General features: G+C 41.2%; 1 protein-coding gene across 1 annotated transcript in view; it reads left to right on the forward strand.

Moving 5' to 3' along the window:
- Positions 1 to 4,971: 4,971 nt before the first annotated feature.
- Positions 4,972 to 19,890, forward strand: part of EPRS1 (glutamyl-prolyl-tRNA synthetase 1) — an 85,766-nt gene continuing 70,847 nt past the window's right edge. Inside the window, exons 1-6 of the mRNA XM_003419879.4 lie at positions 4,972 to 5,142; positions 10,594 to 10,678; positions 13,334 to 13,433; positions 14,837 to 14,993; positions 18,195 to 18,334; positions 19,659 to 19,753. Coding sequence (XP_003419927.2) covers positions 5,097 to 5,142; positions 10,594 to 10,678; positions 13,334 to 13,433; positions 14,837 to 14,993; positions 18,195 to 18,334; positions 19,659 to 19,753 — 623 coding nt within the window. The 5' untranslated portion in view covers positions 4,972 to 5,096. The remainder of the gene's footprint in view (positions 5,143 to 10,593; positions 10,679 to 13,333; positions 13,434 to 14,836; positions 14,994 to 18,194; positions 18,335 to 19,658; positions 19,754 to 19,890) is intronic.

Here is a 19,890-nt window from a genome sequence, read left to right on the forward strand (position 1 = left end):
TTGTTTTCTTTTCGTTTAGATGTAATCCATACTGAAGGTTGTAGTCTTTGATTGTCATCAGTAAGTGTGCCGGGTCCCCTTCGCATTCAGCAAGTAAGGTTGAGTCATCTGGATATCGCAGGTTGTTGATGCGTCTTCCGCCGATCCTGATGCTGCATTCTTCGTCATGTAGTCCAGCTTCTTGGATTATTTGCTCTGCATACAGATTGAATATGTATGGTGAAAGGATATAACCCTGACATACACCTTTCCTGCTTTTAAACCATGCAGTAGTATCCCCTTGTTCTGTTCCTTTTGATCTATTTACAGGTTCTGCATAAGCACAACTAAGTGTTCTGGAATTCCCATTCTTCCAACCATCCACACAGTTGAATGCCTTTACATAGTCAATAAAACAGGTAAACATCCTTCTGTTAGTCTCTGCTTTCAGCCAAGATGCATCTGACATCAGCAATGATACCCCTTGTTCCATGTCCTCTTCTGAATCTGGCTTAAATTTCTGACAGTTCCCTGTTGATGTGCTGTTTACCAGGTGGAAACCCCAGGTTCTTGCTTGACATGATTTGTATTGGCCAATAAACAAGAGACTGAGGTGGGAAGGCATACAAGCAACTTTGCTTCATTGCACAAGAAAAGGAGTCAGTGGAGCTGCTGCCACCAAGACTGTTCCCTGAAAGCGAGGGGTAAAGTTCCTTTTAAGGGATTTACAAGTAGGGAGTTCATACAAGTTACATCAGCAACATTCTTAATCATACTACGCAGGCGCAAATGGGGCTTACATAGAACTTCCAAGCCAAGGAAGCAGGATTTTCATGCAAAGCTGTGGGGGAGGCAGCCAAGCCAAGGAAGCAGGATTTTTAATGTAACACCATTGGGGAGGAGGTCAAGTAAAGAAAACGGGATTCTGATACAAAGCTGCTTGAGGCTCTGCCTCATTCCCTCCATTTCCTTTTGAACATTGGTCATTCAGGACCAGTGTCTATCTTGAACTATAGCCCAGCTCAGAATTGTTTGGCATATTCTCGAGGAGGGCCAAATATTAGACCTAGGCCTTTCATTGTGGCTACCGACCTCCTGTTGGTTTATAATTATTTACTAAATATTAGAAGATAAGACTGGCATTTGTGCCCTGTTTATGTGAATGTTTCCCTAAAAGATGTTTTCCAAGATTGTCCTAGCTATTTGCCTTTATAACTCAGAGCCTAGTTCGTGTGTCTTTATGAGTCCTTGTAAGTCCAGTCACATTTTTTATGCTCAAGGACAGGGAATAATGGCTCCAATATTATCTCTTTTGATTGGAGATTGGAGATAACATATTGATCATTAATACCTGGACTTAGACAAGCCCCTAGATGGAGGCCACAGCAGGCTGTTTAAACTCACGCTGCTGGTTTCCCACTGGATACCATCTGGTTCTTCACCGGTATCTGAAGTGAGCAGACTCAATGTACATCAACATTTTAGCCCGAGGCCTTCTTAAGTGTTTAAGACAATAGAAAATAAGTTTTATTATGCCTAATTCTTATCAGGATGCAGACTGTCACTATTCCTTGCAATACTAATTTAGCTCTATTTATTCTTGATGGTAACTAGCCAAATAAATCTGGTGTTTGTAAGGGTGTTACAGGGTGTACCCAAGTAGCTTGGTGTCTAATTCTATATATATTGTTTTACTTGTCCTGTGTTCTTTATCTGAATACAACAAGAGGTATTTGTTACAGTACAGATTACACTCTCTTGGATTAAGAAAAAAAAAAATCTAAGGCTATTTTGTCATCGCATGTCACCCAGGCTAATGAGGTCAGAGACTGCTGTTGTGTTTTTATCCCATTAGCAATTTCGTCTGTTATTGTCCCATGATGATTGATACATTTCTTAAAAGATTTCTCCAATTTAACTATAATAGGAATTAAAGCTACCAACCCCACCCTGAGTAGTGGACCAATGGGTTTCTTTTTAACTCTCGTTTTATAATGTATAACAACTTACCATTACCTTTTCAATATTTACTAGCATCATTACTATGACTTATCTTAAGGTAATCTTAAAATTTTCAAAGAGCATTGCCCATGCATTCAACAGCAATCTGAGGTAAGAGATTGCCCACGTAACCTGTCAGTTGGAAAGGAATCATTAAACTAGTATAGTTGGATCCACCACAGAAAAATATGTATCCAGAAGGAGCACACAAAGTTTATCTAGAGGAAACAGAAGGTACAGAAAAATTTATGTGTGACAACCAAGCTTCCTAAGAGAATGCATGATTAGCAAGGTAATATAGGATGGACCGCTCCTGTTGGAGGTCTTCCTTTAATCTATTTAAAACATTCTAAGTGTTCTTCCAGAGGGCAAGCTGCCCCTCCCTTGTTTAAAATCTCATGAGGTGTTTGTTTATACCTAAGCAGCATGGGTAGCTACTTGTCATGTCAACAGCTTTTGCCTCAACAGCAACCACATTCTGCAAAACCTAGAGACTGCGTATTAATATAAACAGCAACATTTATCTATTAAGGCACATTGATATCCATATAACCTTAAGTCTCTGGCTAGGGGGTGGAAGCATTTTTCTCGGCCATTTAGGTGTCATGGATTGAATTGTGTTCCCTCAAAATGTGTCAACTTGGTTAGGCCATGATTCCCAGTATTGTGTGGTTATCCTCCATTTTGTGATGTTCCTATGTGTTATAAATCATAATTTCTGCCTGTGGCTAAAGATGATTAGGGTAGAATGTAACACCCTTGCTCAGGTCACATTCCTGATCCAATGTAAATGGAGTTTCCCTGGGGTGTGGCCTACACCACTTTTTATCTTACAAGAAATAAAAGGAAAAGGATGCAAGCAGAGAGTTGGGGAACTCATACCATCAAGAAAGCTGTGCCAGGAGCAGAGTGTCTTTTGGACCCAGGGTTCCTGCACTGAGAAGCTCCTAGAGCAGGGGAAGATTGATGGCAAGGAACTTTCCCCAGAGTCCACAGAGAGAAAAAGCCTTCCCCTGGAGCTGGCATCCTGAATTTCAATGTCTAGCCTCCTGGACTTTGAGAGAGTAAATTTGTCTTTGTTAAAACCATCCATTTGTGGTATTTGTGTTATAGCAGCACTAGATAGCTAAGACACCACATTACTTCATTTGCCCCAAAATTGAATAATAGGACCAATTCTAGTTTGTCAGGAGTCACTGAGAGGCTGAAAATAAGTACAAGGAAAGTCTTGTTCTTAAGCAGTTTGCTGGCACTGAGGCAGAACTTTCCAGGACAGCTCCTTAGCTCCTGGTCCACAGCTCTGGCCTCACCTGAGAACTTAGCAAAAAAAAAAAAAAAAATCAACATTTAGTCTTTGTCCTAAGAATTGGCACATAGTTGCAATAATGCTTAAATGTTATAAAAGATGATGTAAAGTTATTTTTATTGTTTCATAATTTTTACTTTTCAATGAAAATTTTGCACCAACTCTCCACCCTCCCCTCCACCTTCCATATAAAGGCAGTGGATATCTTTGTGGCCTTTTCCTGGTAACAATTACGACAGAGTTTTTTTTTTAGGCAGGACCTCCGGTACATGCTAGGCATTGCGGGAATCCAAAACTGTCTTAAGATTCGGTTTTAGCAAAGAATTCTGAGAGCTACCAGGGTAGAGAAAGCAATTCCAACAAAGGGAGGTAGAGAGCATGGTTTGGTGTGTATTTAGAATCACCGACTCGAGGGCACTGGGTTACTGGTGGTTGGAGAACTTCATAAAATGTGAATTACAGATTCAACTCTAGAGACTCTGAAAGTAGGGAGAAGAGGCAAGAAGCTTGTTCCGATGCTAGAGCCTTGCCAGCTCTGGAGCCTGGTTGTATATAGACATAGCCATCTTGGTTGGCGGGGTCAACTAGAGTCTACAGTTGGATTAAACACTCGTGAAAGATATAACCTAAGCGGCACATCCAAGTGAAAACAGGGCTATCTCGGGGAGGTTAAGATAAAGTGAGGTTGAGGATGAGGTCGAGATGGTTTTTGGAATCCTTGGCTCCTTTAGCTTGAACCCTGGTGGCCTAGTGGTTGAGTCCGGCTGCTAACTCAAAGGTCGTCAGTTCAAGTCCACCAGGCGCTCCTTGGAAATCCTATGGAGCAGTTCCACTCTGTCCTATAGGGTCACCATGAGTCGGAATCCAGTCCACGGCAAGACGTCTTGTTTTTAGCTTGAACACCATCCCCTGGAGTACGCCTGGAGGGACACACACACCCCAGAGGGTTTGGGAGCAAGAGTCAGATGACACTCTGAACGCTACGTTTTCACTGCCCGAGCACAAAGCTAAGACAACGTGATGTAGTGGTCTCGTAACAGATTTTTATGAAGTCTTTAATAATTATTTTAAAGTACACAACCCCTGAAAATACGTTCTTCCTTTCAAAAAAAATGCGGAATCATTAGAAAAGCCTTCCCCATCCCCAACGTCACCAAGGTTGTCGTCGGTTTGGTATTTGTTTCCAGGACTCTTGCCGTGTGTTGACACACGCAGTGTGTTGCGCGCCGCGGAGTCCATTCGGACCCATAGCAGCCCTACGGCACAGAGCAGCACTGCTCCACGGGGCTTCCAAAGAGCCGGCGACGGATTCGATTTGCGGACCTTTTGGTTAAGCAGCCGAGCTCTTAACCCCTGAGCCAGCAGGGCTCCAACCTCTACAATACCGATCCTGACACACACGGGAGCTCGGCTTGCGTTCTCACCTGCTTCACGTTAACGCGCACCCCAGGGAAAGCCGCTCTCACAGCTTGCTTTCCTCGCTTTACGAACTGTCGTGAGGTCCCGTCCGCTTCGGCGTTTTCTTCACGTCGGCGTAGAGCGTCACGTAGGCCCCTCTGATTCCGTCTGCGACGGGGTCGAAGACCCAGGATCCTGCGGGTGTGGGTGGGGACGCGCGGGCGCGCGGCGATGACGCGCCGCGGTGGCGCGTGCGCGGCGACGGTTGCGGCCGCGGCGAGGGGCGGGGCCGAGGCTGCGGCAGCGTCGGGCGCGCGCACACGTTGCATCTTCTTGCTTTCGGCGGGTTCCAGGTGGTTAGGACCGCTGGGCTGACCGACTGACAGACAGGGAGGCCGGGAGGCCGGTGGAGATGGCGGCCCTCTGCTTGACCGTGAATACGGGAGACCCTCCGCTGGGTAAGGGGCCGAGGAGCCGACCTGTCTGGGTTGCATCAGCCCTGGGGGGTGCGGGGCTGGGAAGGTCGCGGCGCCCCGGCTTTGCGCAGTTAGGGTCACGGTCTGGGAGAGTGGATCCGTCCGTGTCACCCGAGCTGCTCACGGCGTAGGCCCGGGCCCCCCACCCTGTGCCCAGCGGCGGGCAGATCTGCTCCTGAGGACAGTTTTCCGGGCGTGTAGGGACGCGCGGTGTCAGCCTGGCTGGGTGACACGCGGCTCAACCTCGGACCTGCTCCCCCTGAGGGGTGACTGCCAGCCAACTCCCGTCTCCCTTTTTGTAGTGGTTGCCTTCGAGACTGAGAATTGCTCGTAGAAATGACATTTTAAAGCATAAAATTGCGTTATTTGCGCTTCTGCGTTTTTTGCTCCCCCGCCTTTAACTTCCCTTGTCTTACTCCTCTTCCCTGCCTCCTGTCTTACTTACGTTTCATCGGGTTTAAAGGGAGCAAGGCAGATGATCCTGCTATCATTTATTTCAACTCAGGTTGCATTTTTTTGAATTAAGGGTAGCGGCGCAGTTGCTGCAGAAGCGAGATACACTGCGGACTACCGGGGTTGCTTTACCCAACACCTTGGGGATGTAGCAAACATCAGAGTGAACGTCGGACCTGCCACCTTCCTGATATATATTTTACGTTCGACTTGGGATTGCTTTTCCAACGTGGTCAAGGTCATTGTGGGTAGATGGGTGAACATTTCTGGCTGCTTTGGTACTTCAGGCAATTACACATGATAGGAGTTTAAGTAGATTACAACTTGCTTTCCTTGCTTTATAAGAATATGTAAATATAATTTGTAAATATATAATATGGACACGTAAGTACTTTCTACTGTTCAAGAATCCCAGAACTTTGGGTACTGTTTTGGCCATGTAGGGCTGATGAAATTGTCATTACATGCTCAACTTTGGTGGTGTTGAGTCTGTTAAAACAAAAACACAATTTAATAGCTACTTTAAATTTTTTTTTTATGATAATGTTTTAACAATTGGTTCCAGTACATATGGTCTAACCTTGAACGAATCAGTGAACCTCGAAAAGATATGGATTTGATTCACGGTCTAGGAGGGCACCAGACAGCTTTTCATCATGGTTAAGAACAAAGGCATTTTGTTCCTGGAGACTTGGAGCCAATCCTGGCTGCCACATACTAATTGTGAGACCTAGGCAAATTACTTAGCTTTTCCCACAGTTTAAGAAAGGGGGAATGTTATCTTTCAGGGAGGGTTGGTTGCCAAAATTAAATGAAACAGTGTATTTAAAGTTTCCTGACACATTTTACATTCTCAATAAATAGCTATGTTGTAGTTGTTGGGTGTCCAGTGGATTTCAACTTATAGCCACCACATGTGACAGAGTAGAAGTGCCCCATAGGGTCTTCTAAGCTGTATTCCTTACAGGAGCAGAGGAGCAGATCACCAGGTCTTTCTCCTGCGGAGCTGGTAGGTGTGTTCAAACCACAAAGCTTTCCTTACCAGCTGAGTGATAACTGCTGCATCACCAGGGTTTCTTAAATAGCTAGTTTTCACTAATGTTGCTTAGAATATCATCCTGGAGGTGAGAGTGTTTTCTTAGTGAATCATAGAACTCAGAACCATACTTTGCTAAAATTCTGAGAGTCTGACAGTGATTCCTTGCCTGTCATTTTGAACTCGAGACGAATTATGGAATTTATTAACTTCCATAGCTGCTCCTCCCTCTTCTTTTTTAATGGTTTAATTCTTTTCATTTGTTTAATTCAAATACATTTCATCTTTACACAATAAAATTAGGTGAAACATTTACAAAAAAATAGAGCATTGCTAAAATTTCTTTATATGCTTTTAGCACATTAAATTCTTCTGGTTTTTTAATGTTAAAATAACTTGAAGATTGACAGAAAAGAGGCAAGAATGCAAAGAACTTAATCCCCATGTATCACCTGAGAGCACACTGCAGATAGGGTGCTGTACCACCCCAGAGTGCTCCAGGGTGTGTCTCTCGCAAGCTAGGGAACTCTCCTGCGTGACCTCACGTGACCGTGGACATCAGGAAATAGACATCAGTACAGGATACAGTTCTTCCCCTAATCCACAGACTCCATTCACGTTTCCTCAGTTTTCCAGCAGCACCCTTCATAGTGCAAGGGGTCCAAATTCAGGACCATGTTTTATTAGCACCTGGTTGTCATGTCTCCCTAGTTTCTTTCAGTCTGGAATAGCTTATTAGCTTTCCCTTGACTGGTAGCTTTGACCTTTCTAAAGATTACAGGGTGTCTGATATTTCCTCATGGCGAGATTCAAGCTACGCATCCTTGACAGGAATAACACAGAAGTGATTCCTCCTTTTCATTGCAGCCTGGCGCATAATTGAAATCTTCCCCATTGTTGATGGTTCTAGTGTTGATTACTTAAGAAGGTATCTGCCGGCTTTTCCCACTGCAGAGTTTTCCCAATTAGCAGGCATTTTGTGGGGGAGGTGCTTTGGGATCATGTAAATATTCCACTACCCACCAAACTTTCATCCAGCGGCTTTAACATCCATTGATGCTTCATGTCCAACTTGATGAAGATTATTATGCTGGCTGCCAAATGGTAGCCTTCTAATTCTACCATTTGTTATACATTTATTAGTTGGCATTTTTCTGTGAGGAGAACTTTCTCTTTTTCCCATTTCTAGAATTTATGTCAAAATGGACTCAGCTTTAATGTGTGTCATGGATTGAATTATGTCCCCCCAAAAATGTGTGTATCAACTGGGTTAGGCCATGATTCCCAGTATTGTGTGGTTGTCCTCCATTTTGTGATTGTAATTTTATGTTGAGAGGATTAGGGTGGGGTTGTAACACTACCATTACTCAGGTCACCTCCCTGATCCAAGGTAAAGGGAATTTCCCTGGGGTGTGGCCTGCATCACCTTTTATCTCTTAAGAGATAAAAGGAAAGGGAAGCAAGCAGAGAGTTGAGGACCTCATACCACCAAGAAAGCAGCACCAGAAGCAGAGCGCATCCTTTGAACTTGGGGTCCCTGTGCCTGAGAAGCTTCTCAACCATGGGAAGATTGAGGACAAGGACCTTTTTTCAGAGCCGACAGAGAGAGAAAGCCTTCCCCTGGAGCTGACGCCTTGAATTTGGACTTTTAGCGTACTTTACCTTGAGGAAATAAATTTCTCTTTGTTAAAGCTATTCACTTTTGGTATTTCTGTTATGGCAGCACTAGATGACTAAGACAATATTTATTTTCATTTTCGGTTTTTAAAAAATAGATTTATTGAGCTATAATTTGCATATGATACATTTAACCAATTTACAGTTGTTTAGCCACCACCATGATGATGATATAGAATATTTCCATCATTGCAGAAAGTTCCCTCTTCCCCCTTTGTGGTCAGTCCCCTTTCCCCATCCTTGGCCTCTGGTAGCCACAGATCTGCTTTCTGTCTCTCTCTCTTTTCTAGAAATTCATGTACATTGGATCATATTATTAATGCATTAATAACACATATTATTAATATTCGTTTATACCTAGAATAATGCTTTAGAGATTCATCTGTCTCATTGTTTGTAACAGCAGTTCATTCCCTTTAAGCGTTTCATTGTATGGATTTACCACAGTTTATCTCATTGAGTTAGATGGTCACATTGCCCTACTTGCCTGTCAGAGCCCCTCCAAGTTGGCTTCTGTGTCCTTTTTTTTTTTTAAATATTTTATTGTGTTTTTGGTGAAAGTTTACACAGTAATTTAGGTTCTCATTTAACAATTCCTGTACGTATCATTCAGTGACATTGGTTACATTTTTCACAGTGTATCAGCATTCTCATTATTTCCATTAATCTAGCTTCCCTGTTCCCCTTACCTTTTTGTTTTGTTTTGTTATAATTGTGTTTTAGGTGAAAGTTTACAGAGCTAATTAGTTTCTCATTCAAAAATATATATGCAAATTGTTTTGTGGCATTGGTTGAAATCCCCACAATGTGTCAGCACTCCCACCTTTTCTACCCTGGGTTCCCTGTTTCCATTAATCCAGTTTTCCTGTCCCTTCCTGTCTTTTCGTCTTTGCTTTTGGACAAGGGTTGCCCATTTGGTCTCGTACGTTTGATCTAAGGAGCATGTTCCCCACTTGTTCGTTTTATAGTCGTGTCTAATCTTTGGCTGAAAGGTTGCCCCTTACCTTCTTATTTTTGGTCTAGGGTAAATGCTTACTGTTTGGTTTCATTTATACTGATATGATTTATTTTGTGGGCCAATCTATAGGGTTGCTATGAGTCGGAATTGACTCAATGGCAGTGGGTTTGGTTTTGGTTTGGTACTGTCATTTGGCTGGAAGGTGACTTGTGGGAGTGGTTTGAGTTCCAAATTTAACGAGTATCCCAGGGTGATAACCTTGGGGGTTCATCTGGTCTCTACCAGTTCAGTAAGTCGGGGTTTTTTTTTAGAAAATTGCGTTTTATTCTACATTTTTCTCCCATTCTATTCGGGACCATCTATTAAGTCCCTGGTCAGACTGGTCAGTAGTGGTAGCTGGGCACCATCTAGTTCTTCTGTTCTCAAGGTAGGTGAGGCATTACTTGTGTAGACTATTACTTCTGTAGATTAACTAGTTTCTTCTTTGAATCTTTGGTTTCCTTCTTTGTCTTTTGTTCTAGATGAGAAGAGACCAATAGTTGTATCGTAGATGGCCGCTCGCAAGCTTTTGAGACCCCAGATGCTACCCACCAAGGAAGAATGTAGAACATTATCTTCATGGTCTATATTGTGTCAGTTGACCGAGTTGTCCCACAAGACTATGATCTTAAAACCTCAAACCAAGCAAACCAATCCCACGAGGTGTCTGGTTATGTCTAGGAAGTATCCATAACTATGCCTCCTTTGTACTTTATTTTATATTTGAATATATATGCAGCACTTTTGTGTCCTTTTGGCATGTCTCTCTCATTCTTTGGATACTTCCTTGTTTTTTACCCAAAAAACCTTTTTTTCTAGTACAAGATTTTCCAGGCTTATCTTGTATCTTCCCTGTCATAGCCCTGTTTCTGGTGTACTATGGTATTTAGAAACCAATGTTAGAAATAATAACTGTAGAGCATTTAGCATAGTGTCTGGTGCATAGTCACCACTCAAATAACATTAACAAAAGCTTTTAGACGAGGCACTACTCTAATTTCTTCGCGTCTCCTGAGGAGGAAAAGAAGAAAAATGCTGATATTAATCAGTATCCCTAAGTGGAAACAGAACATTCAAAGCAGTTGGACTATGCTTTGTTAGTTTTCAAGACAAGACTTTTCTATCTGTACTCTGCTCGGGAAAAGAACATTTTACTGCTTGCAGGACTTAACGTTGGTTTGTTGACTCATCCTTACTGTTTTATGATTCAGGTTATAAATACTACCTTTTTTACAACAAGAAAGAAATCTTTTCATCCTATTATTTTTAGGAGCTTTGCTGGCAGTAGAACACATAAAAGACAATGTCAGCATTTCCATTGAAGAAGGGAAAGAGAATATTCTTCGTGTTTCTGAGTAAGTGCTTTTATATCCTTGTTCTCAGTACTGAACAGCATTTTTTAAATATTCATGATGAAATGTTGTATGCTTCCATTACTTGCTAATTAGGTAGCTTTCCCCTAGAAAGAAGTATGCCTTTCTTCATCATTATAAAAAACCTATACCCAGAGGCTTATACTGGTCAGCAGGCTATCTGATTCCATTTGTAATCTGCTTAAAGGAATTAAAAATACAGAAAAGTTTATATATAAGGCTTTTAAATTCCATTGTAATTTATTCTGCCAGAAAACTGAAGTATTTGAAATCATTAATAGTAGACAATAAATAAATGTGGCTCAAGGAATATGGTAAGTTCACAACATGGAATGTTAGCTATGAAAAAAGGTTTGTGAAGAATTTTTAATGATGGAAAATGTTTATAATCTAACCTTAAGTTTCATCAAGGCTGCATTTGAAAATCTTTCAGGGTCATCGTTTTATATGATTTTTTATTTACAAAGAAAAAAAAAACAGTCATCAACTCCCTCCCCACAATCCTCCATTTTCCCTGCTCGAGGAACGAACATCTCAGCTCTTTTGAGTTGGTTCTTGCAGTACTGGCCTCTCTCTAAGTAACATGCTGTGCTGCGTCACCTTGGTTTTCCAGCTTTAGGTGCATCTCTCTGCCGTGGAAGGTGAAGCTCTTTCTTTCCCCTGTTGCCACTACATGCACGTCCTCACCTGACACACACACCCTCTATCTTCTCCATCTTCTCTCCCCATCACCCCTTCCTCCCAGTGTAGTTAAATCATAATCTTGGTTAGATCACCATCCAGTGTTTATATCGCTATGACTAAGTATTATTCACTGCTGGACCACATATTCTGATTACTTGGCATGTACGCCTTTTAGTTTCCTGTGGAATAATTGTTCGTGTGCTTTCTTCTGAAGTCTTTCAGATTCCTGATCTTTTCTAAGAGTGACTTTAAGAAATTTGTAAGAATCTTCCCTTAGGATTCAATGTTCTGTAATTCCACGATCTGGGTTTACTGTTCATCTGTTCTAGGTACTTGGCTACTCCTTTCATTGTGGATGTTTGGAAGTTCTTCTGTTTTAGGAAATTAAATTTTTGTTTGATGATTTTCCTCTCTATTTTCTGTTCTTTATGTGAATGTTGGACCTTCTGGATTAGTTCTCTTACTTTCTTAAAATATCACCTCCATTTTTCTCTTTTTTCATTTGCTTTACTTCCTGGAGATTTCCAGTATCCATTTTTCTATTGAATTTTTGATTCTGCTGTTATATTCTTAATACCAGAGAGCTCTTTTTTTTTTTGTTTTTTTAATTTTCTGGGTATTCCTTTTCTGGTATCTTGTTTTGTTGCTCAGAGGAAATTTATTTATAGACTTTTTAAGTTTTCCTTGACTTGTCCAAGTTACATTTTTCTTTGTGTTTATTTAGGTCACTATCTTTCAAATTAATAGCTTGCCTCAAATATCTGGTAACTCTAGATGGTTTGTAGGATCTAGAGTGGGAGATTAAAGCTGATTACAAGTTTGGAAATCAAGGGTGGGTTTGTCAGCCCTGCGGTTTACCCTAGGGTGTTTGGCCTGGGCTGTTAGGCCCTCTGGTGGTCGTGTCTTTATTCCTCTTGGGCTGGTCAGACTATCCAGAGAAGGCTTTAAATCATTTTGGAAGGTGAAGGAGACCTGGCTGCCCCATATTTTGGAAGCTGAGGATGAGGGCTGGGGGCTGGGGAGGAGTCTCAGCATCCCATGTACTCCTATTCTTGTATTCTTTTTAGCATGCCTCCGCCTTGAGCTGTGCCAGATAGCCTCAGCTCAGAGACCTTCTGTTTTATCCTTTAGAGAATAAGGCTCCAGTTTGTGCAAGGTTGGGTAAGAGGAGTAGCCCAGCTGTGCAGAACAGGCTCTCAGGCACCTGTGTTTCTCACTAATTCATACAGACTTTCAGCAATCCTTATTTTAGCCCCAGTTTGCTCTCACTTCCAAAGACACCTGGTTCTGTGGATTCTTAAGTCTTTCGGAATTTTTGTTTTTTCTTTTGGGGATTCTGAAATTGAAAATGGATTGTTTTTCAGCCTTGTCCACCCACTGTCCCCCCAAGATACAGGTTTTTAAGTCAGCTAAATCCGTCTCCTTTTTTAGCTTCTGAAATTTCATTGCTATTTTCTCTTATTTTTGTTCTCTTTTTCTTACTGGTTTGTACCTTACAAAAAGATTTTTGACAAAACAATTTTGATGGAGTTTTGATGGTATTCAATCTGCCATCTTTACCTGGAGGTTGATAAACCCAGCCTCTTTCTGACAGTTTATCCTTGGCTTTTTTTTTTTTTTGCCTTGATTTGGTACTTTAAATCATTGTTGTTTTCAGTATCCCAATTATGTTTTCATATTTTCACCACTGAATATACACGTAGAAACAATTAGAAGAATAAAACATCATCTACAAAGCCTGCTCTGAGGTAAATTGTTGAATTTAGCTAATGTTTCAGAACAAACTGGAGTTTGATAGAAAAAAGGACAAATTAGGCCGGTCTGTTTTTGTTAATACAGTAGAATATATATGATAAATCAGTAAAGTTTCTGTTTTTGTGTTTCTTTGTCTCATGACTCTTACTGATTTGCTCAAGTAACAGATTACTATTTTATCTCATGTTTCTGTTGTAGAAATGTGGCATTCACAGACAGCAATTCCATACTTCGCTACTTGGCTAGAGTTGCAACTACAGCTGGGCTGTATGGCTCTAACCTGATGGAGCACACCGAGGTAAGGAGTGGACATTTCTTTGTGTTTGTTTTGTTTTGTTTTGATTACATAATGCTTTTGCATTTTTGGGAACCTTATTATCTTATCGTTGGTTTTTGTATGATTATTCTGTTTAAGGATCCCAGCAGCATAGTAACCTAGTCTTAGTTGTAGGCCAGGTTAAGGAATTCGCATACTGTTTTTATTTTCAGAGAAATTTTCTTTTCCATTAGCTCCTAAGCTTGAAATTTTAATCCCATACCAGCTGTTCCAATAGGATATTGAGTGCTGTCTTTCTCTTCCTTGATTCTTAGGATTTCATAGCTGGAAGGGACCATGCTGCTGTTGTTACTGTTAGGTGCCATCAAGTTGATTCTGACTCATAGCTACCCCATGTGACAGAGTAGATCTGCCCTATAGGGTTTCCTTGGCAGTAACCTTCACGGAAGCAAATCACCAGGTCTTTGTCCTGTGGAGCTGCTGGGTGGGTTCAAATCGCCAACCCTCGGATTAGCAGTGAGCACTTAACTGTTGCACCACCAGAGCTCTTTGGAAGGGACTATATAGGTCATCTTATACAGCTTCTAACTCCCTTATTTTACAGATGAGACAACAGGCCTAGAAAAGTTAAGAGGTTTGCCTAAGGACACATATAGTTTGAATCCTATTCTCCTTTTGAAGTATATTCATAATGACCCTAGAGGACAGAGTAGAACTGCCCCCTACGGTTTCCAGGAGCACCTGGTGGATTTGAGCTGCCGACTTTTTGGTTAGCAGCCGTAGCTCTTAACCACTACATCACCAGGGTTTCCATCTACGTATATAGCTAATGTAATTAGTTTTATAATTAGTTATAGCAATAATAGGTTAACTTTCTAAGGCTTTCGTGAATACTACTCTTTAGATGCTGTCTATCTATCTATCTATGTATTATTATTTGGCTGTTTATATTCCTTCAACTCTAACTTTCCTAAAGCTCATAAAATTCAAAATATAAAGAACGGTTTCTCAAGATTTACTTTTAAATTCTGCAAGTGGATGTATCTGTTTGGGTAGGTACCTCCTCTGGGGCTCTTTCGGGTTGGTTATTCCTTCCTGTTACCAGTTTTTAAGTCTTTGTTATTTCTTTCTTGTTTTTCCTTGGGGTACCCCCCACCCCCACCCCCCTGCAAAAGAAAGAATAGCAAAATAATATCAAAAAGTAATGTTTATTTAAGTGTTCAGTTTAGATCCCAGGCGACACATTATCAGAATTGCATCCTCATAGTGACAGATTCTGTAATTTGAGACAAGAAAGGCATGAGTCTGACTGAGAAAGCCAAAGGTATGCTGTCGCTCCCATGAACCAGAACTGTTTTCTCCTGATTTTTAAGTCTAAACGCTGGGATACATTATTTGTTTTTTTTTATCTTTTGTGTTAACAGATTGATCACTGGTTGGAGTTCAGTGCTACAAAGTTGTCTTCATGTGATTTGTTCACTTCTGCAATCAATGAGCTCAATCATTGCCTCTCTCTGAGAACATACTTAGTTGGAAACTCCTTAAGCTTAGCAGATTTGTGTATTTGGGCCACCCTCAAAGGTATCAGTAATTCCTCTTAAAGAATGCTCTGTTTAATCATGTAATATTTTGCCAGCTAAGAAGTACTCGTATTTGTATGTGTAGGTACCTGTGTGTGTTAAATGCAGGCAGTGGCTGAGGACATTCTTATAGAGGAATGGCCACCCTGGTTATTTTTTGCTGTCCAGTTATGGGAATTTCCTGTCCTTCTCTGCTGTTCTGGAGTCGTCGCCATCTCACTACACCAGCCCCTCTCTTGCCTTTGGAGCTGACCTTGTCCCTGCTCAAGAAGCCCTCATCCCATGGATGTCACACTGCTCCTACGTCAGCCATTACTTTACTCTGACACCGTTGTCTCTGACTTGAACAAAGTCCTTTTTCCTGCTCTGTAGGTGCATCAGTGGCAGCCGTGAATGGTCTGGAGTTGTGCTTCCTCTGGGAGGTCCCTTTTTTTCGCCTCGACAGCTAGATTGTAGTACATAAGAATATGCTCTTACCAACTGGGGGAGCCATTTACTTTATAAACAGTTTTTGTAAGGTATAATTGATATACAAAGAAAAGTACACCTATGTAATATTGGGTAAGTTTTGATATATGTAGACACCTGTGGAGCCATCACCACAACCAAGATAATGACTATCCCACAACCCCCAAAACTTCCTGAGGCCCCATTTGTAATCACCCCCTTCCCCTGGCCCCAGGCAACCACTGATCTGGAAAGACAGGTACTTTGATCCGTGGTGGAAATACTAATTAAATACTGGCTAACTGAATACATGGGGGCTGGGTGGGGTTGGGGGGCGAAAGTTCTGAAATGGTGGAAGCCAGTATATAGCTAGGAGGAAAAGAGTAATGGTATCAGAGGTGCCTAGGAGAGTTATGAGGAAATAATTGTGAGTTCCTCAAAAAGCTAAATGTAGACTTGCCGTGTGACCCAGCAACTCCACTCCTGGGTATATACAGAAAAAGAATTGAAAACAGGTATTAAAACAAAAACTTGTACACAAATGGTCACAGCAACACTATTTACAGTGCCAGTAGGTAGATAAGTTTTTATCTGCCTCAGCGGTAGTTTTATCTCCTAGAAAGTAGAGGCTTTGGTAGAGGTAATTCTTATTTCATACTATTGACAAGAAAATTGTCAAAGTTCCCAGACAGATCCTGAAGGTGTCACTGAGTTGAGGAGACAAGCTGGAGTTTGGGAAAAAGGAGAATTTATGGTAGCTCTTGGAAACCCTATGGAACAGTTTCTACTCTGTCCGGTTGCTGTGAGTCAGAATTGACTCTACGGCAATGGGGGTAATGGGATACGGAAAGACAGACTGGGCTTAGTTAATCACCTACTCCAGACTTTATGGAGGCAAATATCAAAAGAAAAAAAAAAGGATTTTGGGAGATGTCTTAGGCTGGATTTTCTGGAGAAGCAAAACCAGTAAAGTGTGTAAATATATAGAGAAAGAAAGATTTATATCAAGGAAATGGCTCATAACGGTTGTAGAGGCTGGAATATCCCAACTCTGTGAGTCAAGATAGAGGCTTCTCCTGACTGACATAGCCACAGGGGCTGGTGAACCCAAGGTTGGCAGGTCACAGAGCAGGGCTGTTGCTCACAGGCTGCAAAGATGGACAGATCCCAAGATCAGCAGACAAGACTGCAGGTGAGCTGCTAGCTCAAATCCCAAGAACCAGAGGTCAGACAAACAGAGCCAGATGCAAGATCCAATGCAAGCAAAAGCCTGTGAGCCTTGCCAGAATATCCACTTATATTCAGTGCAGGCCACAAGCCCAAGGAAACTCCCGTTCAGTTCATTGGCTACTCACAGCAGATCCCATCGTGGGGGTGATCACATCATACGACTGCCAAACCACTGAGAATCATGCCTAGACAAGTTGACACACGACCTTAACCATCACAGACCATTAAACTTAGATGTGCTTTCATGAGGAAACCCTGGTGGTGTAGTGGTTAAGTGCTACAGCTGCTAACCAAAAGGTCGGCAGTTCAAATCCACCAGGTGCTCCTTGGAAACTCTATGGGCCAATTCTGCTCTGTCCTATGGGGTGACTATGAGTTGGAATTGACTTTACGGCAACGGGTTTGGTGTGTTTTGGTGCGTTCATGACATGACATTACATAAGGAATAAGACCGGAAAGGTGTTAGAGTCTCTAAAAAATGTAATATTGATTGTAAGGCTGTAAGTGATCCCAGGGAAACCACGGTGGCTGCATAGGAAGCTTGACAGTGAGTATGGTTTTCAAAGCGTGTGTGCCAGAGAACACAGACTGTTAGGACTGCTTTGAATGGTTGATGTAGTTATGTGGGAAAACCATTCTGGTAGTGCTGAAGGCTTTGATGTATTAAAAGCTTGAGGTGAGTTGGCTGTGTCCAACCGTGACAAAATTATGGACATAATGGGGCTACGTTGTGTCTGTGTTCCATCTAACAGAAATTTACCAAGTAGAGTGGGAGGCGAATGGGCTTGATGAGAGGCACAGAGGGGACTTGAATTTTGTTTATTTCATTTGTTAAAAAAGCTGAAGTAAATATGCCGAAATGTTTTTATCACTTTTTAAATCTGGGTAGTGGGTACATATATTGGTGTTTTTATATTCCCTGTACTTTTCTGTGGCTTAACCTTTTCTCCAAATTCAATTAAATTTATGTAACAACTACCAACATAAAGGAAAGCCATTTTTAGTCAGACCTTTTCATGTATAGGTTTATTTTTACTTTTTTGTCTGATTAGATTTCTGACTTAACGTTTGTGAAGGAGAGATGATATGCTTCCATGACCCTTAAGGTGGTAGCAATGTGATGTTAAAAGTTAAATAAACTTAATCAGTACTTATTTTTTTATATCACATTTGAAGAAATGTGCTGCTTCTTGATCATCTCGATTTTTATTCCATTCTCTAGTTGATCTAATTAACACTTTTCCTTAATTATGAAATGTATCGTTGGCCTTACAATCGTGTGGAGGAATCTAGTATTATATAGAACATCAGTGAATTGAACTGAAGAAATACATTTAATAATTTTGTGAGTTGTGTAAAATATATTAAGGTATTAGAAAACGTTTCGGCATATGCCCAGGTTTTATAAATTTCATTGTAGAAGTACACCTTTAAGCTGTTTCATTTATTTAAGTTAACCATGATGGGATCTTTGCTGTGGAAGTTGCAGATGTATTGAGTGGACTTGAATTATGTTTACTAACAGGAAATGCTGCCTGGCAGGAGCAGTTCAAGCAGAGCAAAGCTCCGGTTCACGCGAAACGCTGGTTTGGCTTTCTTGAAGCCCAGCAGGCCTTCCGGTCAGTAGGCTCTAAGTGGGATATCTCAACAACCAAACCTAAAGTGGTAAGCCTTTTTTTTTTTTTTAAATGCTGACATTTCAGTCTTTCTGAGACCCAACGTCTAAAAAGAAAATTATACTCACTCACAAAATTTATTTTCTTTTCCTAAGCAAGAAAAGGATCTTGTTGGAGCAATCTGCCATTGTTAAGTCTTGGCTTGACTTTAACTGTTCAACTACATAAAACCCTAACCTGGGTAATGACATATATAAAAGATTATGATCCCCCTAAGTGTGTCCCATAGGTAGTCCAGACTCCATGTAACTAAAATCTCATTATTTTACAGCTACAGAATCTTCCCTTACTCCCGAATCTTTCTGGTTTTTGAACAACTGGCCATTGAGTCCTGGGATTCTGCAGGGTCTTCCCATCATTTCTGTAGGATATGGCACAGGGCAGAGTAGCAAAGGGCCTCGTTCCCAGCCAGTGTCACTCTGCTTTGATCTCTTTTACTTATTAGGCTTGTATAGTAAAGTTTCAATTTAATAGAGGTTTTGCAATGCAGTAGAACTCGGAAACTCCTGTGTGCTTAGATGAACATATCACAGTCCACTCAGAGCAGGCTGAAAATCTTGACTCATCTTCACCACTTTTCTCATCTAATTGGTCAGCAAGTCCTGTTACTGCTTTTCATAGCTGTGTATTTGTTTCCTCTCCATCTCCACTGACATTGCTTTTTATTGAGGCTTCATTGCCCCCTGCTTAGGCTTATACCATACTGTCATAATTGAACTTTCTGTTTTGATTTCTCCTTTCTGTAATTTAGCCTCTTTGTTGTCCCAGGAATCATTTTTAAAAATATAAATAAATGGTTACATTACCCCTGATGACTACCTGTTGCCTACAAGAAAAGCCGGTCTTATATGATGAGGTTTTCTACCTCATCTATGTGTCCTCTCTGCTCACCCAACGTGGTGTTCCAGCAGACTTTTCATGGACGCTGCATGGCTGTTCCATGCCTTTGTGTCTTGCCTGTACTGTCATTCACTGTTTGAGAATGAATGCCCCTTATATGCTCTCCGTGTGATAAATTTTTGCTTATTTTTCAAGATCCAGCTTGGTTATTACCTCCTCTTTAAGCTTTTCTTGATAACCCTAGGTGCTGTCTGTTAACTTAAACCAACTACTTTCTTATTATTGGTGTTTGACTGTGTTTCTGTCCTTTACCAGGTTCTGAGTCCCCAAGAGTAAGGACAGTGTTCTAGTCATCATTTTTCTTAAAACCTGCATGGTGCCTGGCACCTGATGGGTACTGGGCAAGTATCTGTTGAATGAATATATTCTTAGACATTTAACATGTAACTTTTTATTGTTGTTTTGCTTTTCAGGCACCTGAGAAAAAACAAGATGTGGGGAAATTCATTGAGCTTCCAGGTGCAGAGATGGGAAAGGTTACTGTCAGATTTCCTCCAGAGGCTAGTGGGTAAGAAAATGTAATTTATATTTGTAATAGAATGTATTTAGTGGAAAAACCTTTAAAACAGTTACTAAATACTTTTAATATTAATTGGTTAATGATACAGAAGAACATAAGTAAGATAATATTATAGGAGTTAATAC

This window comes from Loxodonta africana, chromosome 25 (assembly GCF_030014295.1).
Source record: "Loxodonta africana isolate mLoxAfr1 chromosome 25, mLoxAfr1.hap2, whole genome shotgun sequence".
Taxonomy (NCBI): domain Eukaryota; kingdom Metazoa; phylum Chordata; class Mammalia; order Proboscidea; family Elephantidae; genus Loxodonta; species Loxodonta africana.